Source organism: Myxocyprinus asiaticus, chromosome 36 (genome assembly GCF_019703515.2).
Source record: "Myxocyprinus asiaticus isolate MX2 ecotype Aquarium Trade chromosome 36, UBuf_Myxa_2, whole genome shotgun sequence".
Lineage (NCBI taxonomy): Eukaryota > Metazoa > Chordata > Actinopteri > Cypriniformes > Catostomidae > Myxocyprinus > Myxocyprinus asiaticus.
In genome coordinates, this window is record NC_059379.1 from 39677321 (window position 1) to 39691084 (window position 13764).

At 38.3% G+C, this 13764-nt stretch overlaps 1 protein-coding gene across 2 annotated transcripts in view; it reads right to left on the reverse strand.

The window, feature by feature from the left end:
* med24 (mediator complex subunit 24) overlaps positions 1 to 13764 on the reverse strand; it is a 71242-nt gene continuing 57478 nt past the window's right edge. For both annotated transcript variants that reach the window (XM_051674467.1, XM_051674468.1), the window contains 5 exons: positions 12422 to 12515; positions 11761 to 11860; positions 5883 to 5963; positions 3912 to 4060; positions 1 to 721 (listed from right to left, as the gene is read on the reverse strand). In XM_051674467.1, coding sequence (XP_051530427.1) covers positions 605 to 721; positions 3912 to 4060; positions 5883 to 5963; positions 11761 to 11860; positions 12422 to 12515 — 541 coding nt within the window. In that variant the 3' untranslated portion in view covers positions 1 to 604. The remainder of the gene's footprint in view (positions 722 to 3911; positions 4061 to 5882; positions 5964 to 11760; positions 11861 to 12421; positions 12516 to 13764) is intronic.

A 13764-nucleotide genomic window follows, 5' to 3' on the forward strand; every position in this document is an offset into this window, starting at 1 on the left:
TTAATTAACAGTTTTACCATTTTATTGGCATTTTAGTACAAATATAGTGTTGGGTTTTCATAATTTGCAGGGAATCCAAATCATTGTCGTTGTTTTGCATTATAAATTACAAAAACACAAAAATGGAGATGTAAAAACCCAATACTTCATGAAATGTATGTATTAAAACAAACTTAACACAAATGTTACTTTCGGTTTACATTTTTGTATGATGGAAATAAATTAACTCTGCATCAGTGTGAAGAGTCAGCAGTCAGTTACTCCAGTTCACAGGTGTTCACACATGTCAAATCAAAACTAACACTGAGCTGTCCTTCTGACATCAAACCCCTCCGAGGGTTCTTATAGTTCCTTAGTGCTTACTGGAAACATCTGAAGATGATATGACAGTGCTCTCTTGGGGAGGGTGTCTGTGCAATCGTCTTACTCTTAAACTTCTACAAAAATATGAGGTCAGAGGCATTTGATGTCGAGTGTGTGTTTAAACACATGGTGCTGTTCATAAGTTGTGTGCCACTGGATATAAAGGCTTATGCAGTGACTTCAAAACAAGGTTTAGACCGATGTGTTGGAGTGAATGAGGCTGATGGTGAAGTGTATTCATCTATAGAGCAGCGATGGCTTTAGCAGCCACTCGCCGCCCCAGTGGAAGGCTCAGATCGCTGATGGACAGCACAGTTTTAGGTTTAGCAAGTGTTTGGAGCTTCACCAGTTCAGAAATCTGTGAAAACAAACAGACAAATTCATAAAGTAATTTTAAGAATACTGGACATACTACTGAAGCAAATGTTAATATAGGACCATTGCAAAACTGAACTGAACTATCCAAATATTTCAGCAAGATTTCTACAAAATGCAAGTATGTCAGTTATCTGTGTACATTCAGGTGGGGTACAATTTAACCCGGAAATAAAGTTTAAGGATTTTGAAAAATGTAAAACAAACATTATGATACAGTATAAAATTAATAAGAAAAACTGGGATTTTACATTATTTAGAAGTCACTAATCAAATAAGTCAATTTGTGGATGATTGTATCCAAGTTCAGATTCTGGTTCTGATTCCTCTTAACTATTCCATTAATGAGTCTTTTAGAACTTTAGAGGAATTTGGAAGAAATGCCATTTATATTGCATTTACTATCCTTAGCAGTCTGTTGCCAAATGATGAGATAATTTCAGACTTAAACTGAGCAAATATAACAAATCAGAGATACATTTAATACAACTTTTTTTCTCCCAATTTGGAATGCCCAATTCCCACTACTTAGTAGGTCCTCGTGGTGGCGTGGTTACTCACCTCAATCCGGGAGGCGGAGGACAAGTCTCAGTTGCCTCCGCTTCTGAGACCGTCAATCCGTGCATCTTATCATGTGGCTCGTTGTGCATGACACCGTGGAGACTCACAAAATGTGGAGGCTCATGCTACTCTCCGCCATCCACGCACAACTTACCACACATCCCACTGAAAGCGAGAACCACTAATCGTGACCACGAGGAGGTTACCCCATGTGACTCTACCCTCCCTAGCAACCGGGCCAATTTGGTTGCTTTAGGAGACCTGGCATTTAATACAACTCTTGTAAATGGCCTGTTTACACAGACCTTTTAGAAGCATAAATGCAATCCAATAATTGATCCGAACTATATATTAAATACACATTTCTAACAAACAAAAAATGTGAACATTTCATTCAGTTGTTTTCTTTTATAAAATCAACTGATAATGACAGAACGGTTTCTGAATTAATCCTTATTACAGCAGAGACGGGCCACTTCTATTAAAATAAATGGAGAAATTGGAACACCCAACAGATGTAGAAAAGGAAGTCCCGCCTTACAGGTATAAGAGCCAATCAACTTCAAAACACACATGCGCTTTAGCTACACAAGCCGGGAAAATTTAGTTTTTTAGCGTGATCTGATGTAAAGAAAAAATTTATGATACCAGTGTTGCCAGATTTTACTGCTGATTTGTTCTTTTATCGTAATCTTGACCAATCGTTTTGGAGATTTCAGTCTTTCCCCATTCATGTAGATAGGAGCTGAACTGTCATGCCGCTTGTTTACATAGAAAAATAGCTGCCCAGGAGCGTTCCAAAGATGGCCGCCGAGAGAACAGACTTACCAAAAAGACTTTGACTACTCACAAATATTTTTTCGATTCACTAAAAAGAACCGGCTCCTAGGAGTAATTTTTCAGAAATGTGTCTACATTGATAGCACTGTTTCCATGTAATGACAGTCAGATTTCCTTGTTTCCACTGAAGCACACAAAATGCTCTTTTAAACGTTCACAGATCATTCTGGATAATCGTCATGTCGACTCCAGCACATGCTGCATTAAAGCAAATAGGGGGCATACCAAATACTAAGACCATAACCAATTCAGGTTACATTTACACTGGCGGCCAAAAGTTTGGAATAATGTATAGATTTTGCTGTTTCGGAAGTAAATTTGTACTTTAATTCACCAAAGTGGCATTCACCTGATCACAAAGTATAGTCAGGACATTACTGATGTAAAAAACAGCACCATCACTATTTGAAAAAAGTAATTTTTGATCAAATCTAGACAAGCCCCATTTCCAGCAGCCATCACTCCAACACCTTATCCTTGAGTAATCATGCTAAATTGCTAATTTGGTACTAGAAAATCACTTGCCATTATATCAAACACAGTTGAAAGCTATTTGGTTTGTTAAATGAAGCTTAACATTGTCTTTGTGTTTGTTTTTGAGTTGCCACAGTATGCATTAGACTGGCATGTCTTAAGGTCAATATTAGGTCACAAATGGCAAAAAAAAAAAAAAAAGAGCTTTCTCTAGAAACTCATCAGTCAATCATTGTTTTGAGGAATGAAGGCTATACAATGCTTGAAATTGCCAAAAAACTGAAGATTTCATACAAAGGTGTACACTACAGTCTTCAAAGACAAAGGACAACTGGCTCTAACAAGGACAGAAAGAGATGTGGAAGGCCCAGATATACAACTAAACAAGAGGATAAGTACATCAGAGTCTCTAGTTTGAGAAATAGACACCTCACATGTCCTCAGCTGACAGCTTCATTGAATTCTACCCGCTCAACACCAGTTTCATGTACAACAGTAAAGAGAAGACTCAGGGGTGCAGGCCTTATGGGAAGAACTGCAAAGAAAAAGCCACTTTTGAAACAGAAAAACAAAAAGTAAAGGTTAGAGTGGGCAAAGAAACACAGACATTGGACAACAGATAATTAGAAAAGAGTGTTATGGATCTTAACCCCATTGAGCTTTTGTGGGATCAGTTAGACTGTAAGGTGTGTGAGAAGTGCCCGACAAGACAGCCACATCTATGGCAAGTGCTACAGGAAGTGTGGGGTGAAATGTCACCTGAGTATCTGGACAAACTGACAGCTAGAATGCCAAGGATCTGCAAAGCTGTCATTGCTGCACGTGGAGGATTTTTTGATGAGAACTCTTTGAAGTAGTTTAAGAAGTTCTGAACATTTTGTTCAAATTGTAATAGTAATTTTTCACATTATTAATGTCCTGACTATACATTGTGATCAGATGAATGCCACTTTAGTGAATAAAAGTACAATTTCTTTCCATAAGAGCAAAATCTGAACATTATTCCAAACTTTTGGCCACCAGTTTACATTTTATAGCAAGATACTTTTATCCAAAGTGACTTTCAAAATGAGGAACAAAAGCAATTGGTCATACAAAAGCTAACAATATCCGTTGTACTGCTAAGTCCTTATCGTAGCTGGAGTAATCCAGGAGAGCAGAAGAAATGATCAATTCAACTCTGCACTCAAACTTTTATGCTGATGATATGGTTTGAAATGGGAGAGCTGTGTTAAATTAGATAGAAAAGCAAAGCATAAGACATTTGAACCGCAGTGTATGCGAGATGGTTCCCTCACCATGGTAAAGGGCATAAACTGCAGTATACTGCCGCGGCTGCCCTGCTCCAAGCACTCCACACACTCCTCGATGAAGCTCTGGACAAACTGTGTGTGAGGGCCCGCTGTCTTAGAGCCCAGCTGAGATGAAATCAACAGGAACAGGTTTGCTAAAAAGGACACAGACACAAGCATCGCCTTTAATTGTGTTTGCTGAGGCAAACTTCATTATTACTATTGCTCATACCGAGGGTTACAGATGTGGGGTAAAAGGCTCGCTCACCACCTTTTTTTTTTTTTTTTTTACTGAATTTTAATTGAAACAACCTTCCGTTTTTATTTATTTTCACGCAAATTATGTTGCTTCATAAATTTTCAATATATATATATATATATATATATATATATATATATATATATATATATATTTTTTTACCTTTAAACATTTTGTGACCAGAAAAAAAGCAACATTTCCTTAAGGGGTGCCTTTAGCCCCGCTGTACCCTACCACTTACTAAATATGCCTACAGTTTTATTTTTAATTCGATATAATTTAGGATATGGCTTTTATTAAAATGCAAAACTTGCATATATTTATTTATATGATTCTATGATATCAACAAAAAAAACCTGCTATTTAAAGTTGTAAGAGGAGGTGATGAGAATCCCCGAGTATGACACTCTCCTCTTGACATGTTTCAGAATTCTCTCCCAATTTGGAATGCCCAATTCCCACTACTTAGTAGGTCCTAGTGGTGGCGCGATTACCTCAATCTGGGTGGCGGAGGACCGTCAATCCGCTCATCTTATCACGTGACTTTTTGTGCATGACACCGGAGACTCACAGCATACGGAGGCTCATGCTACTCTTTGCGATCCACGCGCAACTTACGATGCGCCCCGTTCAGAGCGAGAACCACTTCGTGACCACGAAGGAGGTTACCCATGTGACTCTTCCCTCCCTAGCAACCGGGCCAATTTGGTTGCTTAGGAGACCTGGCTGGATTCACTCAGCACACCCTGGAATCGAACTCGTGACTCCAGGGATGGTAGTCAGTGTCAATACTCGCTGAGACACCCAGGCCCCAGAATTCAAAATTCTTAAAGAAGGAAATACTGTATTATGTCCACATTTAGACATTGCACCACTAAGGTATACCAAAATGAAATCTGAATTTCAAAACGCAAAATATCTTAAACATTGTAAAGTTAGCAGCACTCGAGACAGAGAGAGACATGGGAGAGAAACAGCAGTTACAAGCAACGTTTTAAACCTTCAAATATGACATAACATTGGACATTTGGATACAAATTGTAAGTAATCTTTTTTTGTTATGAAAAACTTAAAGCACTTTACACAGTGAACAGGGGGTTCTCCTCATCCACCACCAGTGTGCAGAATCCACCTGGATGATGCGACAGCAGCCATAGTGCGCCAGAACACACCAGCACAACATATTAGAGTAACGAGTACATCATACGAGTTGTATGATGATCAGTTATGCTAAAATAACCAGATAATATTTTCATAAGACATAATTTAATATATTACAATAATGTGTGTCATAAATGGGTGTTCTATGTAATTTCAGTTGTCAAAGTCTCTGTTTTGCCACAATGACATCATGATACACAGCAGCAATCAGATTAATATGATAATTCGTATTCAATTTCTGTTTCTGAAATGACTTTCTGGTATGGTAAATTACTTTGTGGGTACAATTTAATCCATTTGCATTGACACTGACATTTATTTTGTTAATGTTAGAGGTACACCTTAACTACCAAGATGTGCTATTGTGCACATCTGAAATATACAATCCTCAGAAGATTTTAGTAGATCAGTTTAGACATTTTTTTTGTGCGTGCAATCAAGTTTGCACATGTTTTTATACACGCAAAACTTCAATACATCAGGGCCTATCATATTTCCCATGGTACTGTTAGTTAGAGAGCACAATAACATGCAAACATTGAGACGGCAGCACAAACCTAACACTCTGTTGAGCGGCTCTCTCATGTTGACCGTGTGAAGCTGAGAAGCGGACAGTGAACTGCTCATGGAACGATCACCTACAAAACAGCAAAGTTCACTTATTATTATCCACAAAATGTATGTAAAATAAGGAGCAACAATGAAGTGTACAATATGTCACAGGACTATGAAAGTGATGATGCACACCCGGCCCCTAATCAGGCTAATCAAGCCAACGAGAGGGATAAAGGCAGCCGGAAGCAACAGTTTGAGAGAGAGAGAGAGAGAGAGAGAGAGAGAGAGAGAGAGAGAGCCACAGGCAGCTGCCCTGTATGTGTGTATGTCTTTTGTCTTTATGGTTTAATTTATCATTAAATTATTATTTTATAATCATAAAATTATAAAAATGGCCCTCCTCCTTGCCACATAAAGCAAATTAGTTTACTTCCCTTTCTCAGTTTACAACACAAATCAAACACTTTCATTTCATTCACTGCTCTTCCTCCTTTTTTAGTGAAAGTGACAAAATGCAGTCTGGACTTCCAGACACTTCTCACAACTATACAGAACAGACTGTCTGTCTGTTTCTACAGTATTCATGGTTACATGCATACACAACTACAGTACTGTAAACAATGTTGGGGGTAACGCATTATAAGTAACGCGCATTATGTAATCAGATTACTTTATTCGAGTAAGTTTTTTAATTTTGGATCATAATATCGGAGTTACTTATTTGTACACCTCTCCTTTCCCCATATTGTGATAAATCAGGAGTAAAAGTGTGCAAACTTTGGGGAGGAGACGTAGTGCATGATGGGCATTGTAATTCTAGAAAGTGAGAGGCTTGATTACCAGAGATGCACAATGAAGTTGTAGTATGTGTGCGCATGATGGGTATAGTAGTTCTAGATAGTATGAGCCATGCTTATCAGTGATGGGCAGAGCATAAAAAGTCTTCTTTTAGCCCACCCTGAGATTTATGTTTAAAAAAACTGCTAAATATTGCTGATAAAGGAATGTAAATCTGAACACTTCAGTGGAATCTAGCTGTACTCATCATTTGCAGTAGTTGATTTTTTTTGTGCACTGGAGGTTACATGAGAACATTCGGGTAAGTGAAACTTCGATTCTCATGACTGATTCATGTAGGCTGCATTTAAAAAAGTGTAAACACACATTTTCATGGTATAATATAGCACAGGAATATGCCCGGAGAAGTCTTCCTGTGGCCACGGCATGATTATACAGATACATACAACGTGGAATAATCGCTGACTGTTTGTGCATCAGAATTGCTTTATTTTAAATGCCCGTAACTACTTCTCTAGGATCAGTTTGCATCCGAACTGCTCTGTGTTAAGCATTTAACATTCGGTTGAGTGAAACATGATTGATTCATGTGTAAATACATGCTGCATTAAAAAAAAAAAAAAAAAAAAAAAAAAAAAAGATTTCCATTAGACAGAGGGATTATAAGACTAGTCTTCCACTGGCCATGACATGATACACAGGATGAAATACTCGCTCAATTCACTGACTTATGCAGCTGAACTGCTCTGTGTTACAGCTCCCTGTAACTGGGAGTATGGGATGAGAAAAGCTGACTCTGGATCAGCGGCTAGAGCAACGTACTACATGGTTTATGTATGCAGACAAAATGTCTTAATTTCTTAAAATATTCAGAACTTTTGTTTTATAATAAACAAGTAATGTGATTTGTGAAACATACCGTTTTTATGACATTTTGGTAGCATTAAAAACAATTCTATTCAAGTTGTATCAACAAGCGCATTTGCAGTAGGCTGTCCACAGTATGCACCGTGGATCAACACAAAACAAGCGTGCACTGAGATGACTTAAGTGAAAAATATTCATTTATTCATCAGACTTATTCCTTGAACATGTTAGACTGGCATTCCCCACTGAATTTTATCCTGACTTCTGAACAACATCTCAAGTTGACTCGACATTGTCGATGGGCAGCACGTGATGACATATGATGCAGGTTCAAGTGTTGCACTTTGTTGCATTTGGAAAGACACTGGTTATTCTTCATTATTCATGTTGGCAACCATGTCGATGGAAAAACAAATCATGCATATTCCAGTTACTGAGTCTTTATTATAAATATGACGTGAAGACCTACTTTCTAAATATCTGTTTGTTTACTATGTTGTTTTGACGTGAGTGTTGTACAATAGCTAGAATGACATGTAATGTCTCTTGTATGCAAGGCATGGCTTATTTGTATGGCATGCATAGCATAGCAGAAGAGAAAGTGGCTGTGAGAAAAAAAAGTAATGCAAAAATAACATAACGCTTTACATTCCATAAAAAATAACTTTTTAATTAAAGGTGCAGTATGTAAGATTCAGAAACCCTTGTTATTAATGACACCTGTGGCCGTTAAGTGAACTGCAGCCAGCTACCTGTTGTTCGTGCAGCCAGCTACTTGTTGTTCGTGCTCGTGCACACAATCCAAGAGGCTGAACGTGATTCACCGACATCATGCTGACAGATGAGGTAGCATCATTAAAATACACAGTTATGATTGTTTTACTACAAACTTTGAGACTGTATATTATATTTGACTCTCTGGTGCTGGAACAGGGCTAAAACAAAGTATGGATATAGGTCTGACTATGCAACACTGTAGTTTGAAGTAATCACTTTTCTTTGTATGATACATTGACTGCATTTATATGATAGCCTATGTCGGCATTAGCTAGCTAGCCAGCTTTATCAATAGCAGTTAGCTAAATCTGGTGGATGATGACAGTAGCTGTTTATAAAATAGACTGTACATTATAAATATGTTGACAATTCAGTATTGATGTGATTTCATCACAACTGTCATTCTGATATATCGATGCGCTATTGTTTTATAATAATAGAATGTATATATTTTCTGTATAACCAAGTTACGTTACACTAATGAATGGAGCTTTTTGCATTATCTTAGACATTGTCTAGCATTCATTTCATGTGTTATTGTAGTTTACCTTGCTGAATAATTACAGATTAACATTGACATTAACCTGACTTTTAGTATAAAGAGAAGATCGTTGAAATTATTTGAAAGTTACGAAGCAAGGTAGCTTGCAATTCGTCAGTATTAGCAGGTGAGATCAAGTTAGCTAAAATGACACAGATCAATCCTTATGGCATTATATTTCACATGCTTTGCAGTTATGTAAGCTTACCTGTCCAATAAGAAGAACACCAATTCAGAGTCGGTTTTGATCCCCAAAACTGAAAGAAGGTCCCTCCAGAAAACAAATGCCCTGCCGATGTTCAATCTAGTTTTTGCTCGACCACGATTACGTTCCCGCTTAGCCAGACGGGATTCATTAGTTAAAGGTTTTTTTTTTTTGCTTTTTTGGCTAACTCTGAGTTTGTGAAGGAGTTGGTGTTGTGCTGGGAGCCGGACGTTTGCTGGATTCCATCTCTAAGATAACGTTACCTAGTGTTGCAAACTGTCTGTTGACGCTGTTGAATAGCAGAAGAGAAGCTTCTGTCTGAGGCAAGGCTCTCGGGAGCGTGCATAAATGTCACATCCTTTGGATTTTCCGGGCAAAAGCGACCCGCTCCCTTCGCATGAAAATCAGTCTACAGGCTTTAATAGGCAACCTAGGAAGTCCGGGAAGGGCTCAGTTTTTAAGCTGCATTACAAGCCGTTCACACATTGGCAAAAAAAAGGTGAATATTACATGAAAAATGTTACATATTGCACCTTTAACTTTGAGTAACACAATATTCTAACGAGTTACTTTTAAAAGTTACCCAACACTGGCTGTGTTGGGTAACACTGATTTCTTCTGTTTTTGTGTATATCTCATACTAAATTGTTTCCAATATTCTAACAAAATCTAACATAAAACAAAGGCGATCCGAGTAAACACAAAATACAGTTTTAAAATAATAAAGTTATTTATTGAAGCAAAAAAGTTATCTAATACCAAATGGGCCTGTGTGAAAAAGTATTTTCCCCTTAGTTACTAAATCCCCAAGTCTATGAAACTGCATTCATAATGGGGTTCAGCTAGACTAGACACACCTAGGCCTGATTACTGCCAGCCCTGTTCAATCAAATCAACACTTAAATTGGCTAAAAGGTCTCACCCAGTAGCACACTATGCCAAGGTCGAAAGAAATTCCAGAAATGTTGAGGAAAAAGGTGATTGAAATACCTATGTCTTTCAAAGTTATTTCAAAGGCTCTGGGACTCCAAAGAACCACAGTGAGAGCCATTATCTCCAAATGGAGAAAATTTGGCACAGTAGTGAACCTTCCCAGAAGTGGCTGACCTTCCAAAATTCATCCAAGAGCACAGCGACGACTCATCCAGGAAGTCACAAAAAAGCCAAGGACAACATCCAAGGAACTGCAGGCCTCTCTCGCATCAATAAAGATCACTGTTCATGACTCCACTATCAGAAAGACACTGGCTAAAAATGCCATCCATGGAAGGGTGACGAAGCGAAAACCACTACTAACCCAGAAGAACATTAAGGCTCATCTGAATTTTGTCAAAACACACCTTGATGATTCACAAAGCTTTTGGGAGAATTTTCTGTGGACTGATGAGTTGAAAGTGGAACTGTTTGGAAGACAGGGGTCCCGTTACATCTGGCGTAAATCAAACACAGAATTTCACAAAAAGGACATCATACCTATGGTCAAGCATGGTGATGGTAGTGTGATGATGTGAGGATGCGTTGCTGCTTCAGGGCCAGGGCGACTTGCAATAGTTGAGGAAACATGAATTCTGCTCTCTTCCAGAAAATCCTAAACGAGAATGTCCGGTCATCAGTCTGAGTTGAAGCTCAAGCGCAACTGGATTATGCAGCAAGACAATGATCCAAAGCATAGGAGTAAGTCCACCTCTGAATGACTCAAAAGAAGCTAAATTAAAGTTTTGGAGTGGCCTAGTCAAAGTCCTGATCTGAACCCGATTGAGATGCTGTGGCAGGACCTTAAACGGGCAGTTCATGCTCGAAAACCCTCCAATGTGGCTGAACTAAAGCAGTTCTGCAAAGAAGGGTGGGCCAAAATTTCACCACAGCGTTGTGAAAGGCTGATCTCCAGTTATCGGAAGCATTTGGCTGCATTTGTTGCTGCTAAAGATGGCACAACCAGCTATTAATAGGGCAGTTAGTTATTCACATAGGTGATATAGGTGTTGGATAACCTTTTTGCTTCAATAAAAAATATATATATTTGAAAACTGTATTTTGTGTTTACTCAGGTTGCCTTTGTTTTATCTTGTTTGAAAATCTAAAACAATTCAGTATGAAAAATACACAAAAATAGAAGAAATCAGGAATACAAATACTTTTGAACATGTGAACATGCCTAGAAATGTCTTTAACAGTCGTAATCCTTCCTAATTGTTTAATGGTGTAACAGGAGGCTTGAGGGAGAGGGGTTCCTGTAGCATAAGTGGAGATTCATGTGGCAGTTTGCTAAATACAGTGGAATCTATCACGTTTGACTGTGAAAAAGCATCTCCTACAGTTTCACCCTTTACAGGACTGATGCATCTATGCCTGATTGATGTTGTCTAGTTTGTCTTTGGTAAATTAGGCTATAAACATCTTTTTCATTCTCTGTGTCATGGGAATATTGAATCACAAATGCCACAGGAAGCTCAACCATTGCAAACTGCGTTGTATTTTTTGTGCAGTTTTTTCTGCAAAATTGGCAGCTAATTATTGCAGCCTATGCATGTTTAGTTAACAGAGCAGTAAAAGTGCAAGTCTCTAGATAGAAGGATAGATAAAAATGACATATTAATCCTCAAGGGGAAGTCCAGGTGCAAAGCTGAGGTTTCTATGAGAGTATTTGATATTTTTGTGCAGTGTGGTGTATGTGAGGCAGACAGGAAGTGACCTGGAGATGACAGCACAACCGTCTCGTCCTCATTGGAGCTCAGCAGACGCATCAGTTTAGATGGCTGCGTGTCGTCCAATGGAAACAGGCTGGTGTAGTCCTACAGTCAATTACAAAATACAGATTGTTACAGAAAACATTGAGTCTTGGAAATATTTTGTAGTGAGAGGTGAGAGTTTAATGCAGAAACATACACAAGTGTGTCTGGATTTGATTTTCAGGGGCATTTTTTACCGTTAGGAGGGCATGCATTTCTAACCATGTAAAAAATTAAATTATATAAACCCTTTTATGTCAAATACTTCAATTTAATCGATTCATTAACACTCTCAATTACAGTGAGAATTTATGACTTTTTACACAGTAAAATTAAATCAACATCAACTGTTTTATTTTACTCTATGCTCTAATATGTTTTACAGTAATATCTATAAACAGGCCTAAAATAGTACATTAAGAACTACACCAGATGTAAAAATAAAGGAATTTATTTCATAGCCATTTTGCCATGTGCCCCTCTTGACATGACCCCGATCTGTCGACTGCTCTCACGTATGTGAAAGTGTGTGTGAGAGTACACATCATGGGTATTTTCATGGAGTTCAGAGTCATCATGGAAATTTTGTGGGAGAAAGGTTGTTAAATGATGTGTGTATAAGACCTCTATATCCTCGCGTTGTCTCTTGCGCTGTCGTGCTGAAGCTTGACCCTTATGATGAGATGAGTATGAACTGAGAGCACACCACACTGACAACCTGTAACACACACACACACACGTGCACACACACACACACACACACACACACACACACAAGTGAGCTCATCTTTAAGGCGCTATAAGCGATTTCAGACATTCTGGAACTTCCACGAGACTGAGCAGCCCCTTCTTTCCTAAACCCTGCCCTCCAAAGATAGCACTGAGAAATCCCTGAGCAGCAGTGCGTCTTCTCACGGTTGTCAAACATTAGTAAAATACCGCCCTCAGCTGATAACTGTTATGAACGTAAACCTGAATGTTCAGCTTCAACTACTACACTATGAGAACATGCTAAATGATTGACAGGCAGAAAGCACATCAATGTCTTCTGACTGGCTGATCAAAGAATGTGTCTAGAGTTGTCACAGAGACCGGTGACAGTTATTTCAGTTACATCTTTAGGGAGATTTTTAGGACTTTTTCTGCATCCCATTCCTTAAATACTATCATACTAAAACTAAAAATACTGAAAAACTAAAACAACGACAGATGGGGTGAGTCTGAGTAAACTGTTTGAAAACAATCATTATTTTTGCAATTTCGCTTGGTGACACTAATGCAGCAGAGATAACACACTTAAGCTTTAAAAAGACAATGCTCATTGAGCGAGACACTGAAAAAACAGTGAAACATGGAGCGGCGGCCAAAGATGTCCGTCTGCCGCATCTACATAATACGTAAGAATGTGTCCTGTATGAAAGGCCCTTTAACATTCATTCAACTGAAATAAATGAAAAATATAAAGAGAAATAGGCATGAAAAGCTTGACAACTCCACATCCTTCTGCACGGATGTGTGGCTTGAAGAAAAAAGAGGAAGTGAATGAAAAAGAAAGCAAAAAGAGGAAAGACTGTGAAAAACCGAGATTCATTCATACATAATCACAACGTCACCACTCCATGTATGAATCGATCCTTTCTAAGAAACAGTGCTGACCAACAAATTAATTATAAGAGTGATTGTACAATGACAGTGTGTTAAGAGTCATTAGTTTGGAAGCTATTTGTAATCTTGAGGACTCAAAGACATGATCATGTGGACTTCCCTGCAAGACTCAAGAATGGTTTAAATGGAAGGAAAAAGAGAACATTGTGAAAGATGGGACACTAATGACCTTTGACCGAATTAGCACAAAATAGTGGTGTCGCTTTGATATTCTACTCTCAAGATATGCCATGGGGCCTCCAAAGTGAGTCTATGTGAATTTTTCATCCATTTTATCATTCACCAGGGAAAAATCGAAAGTC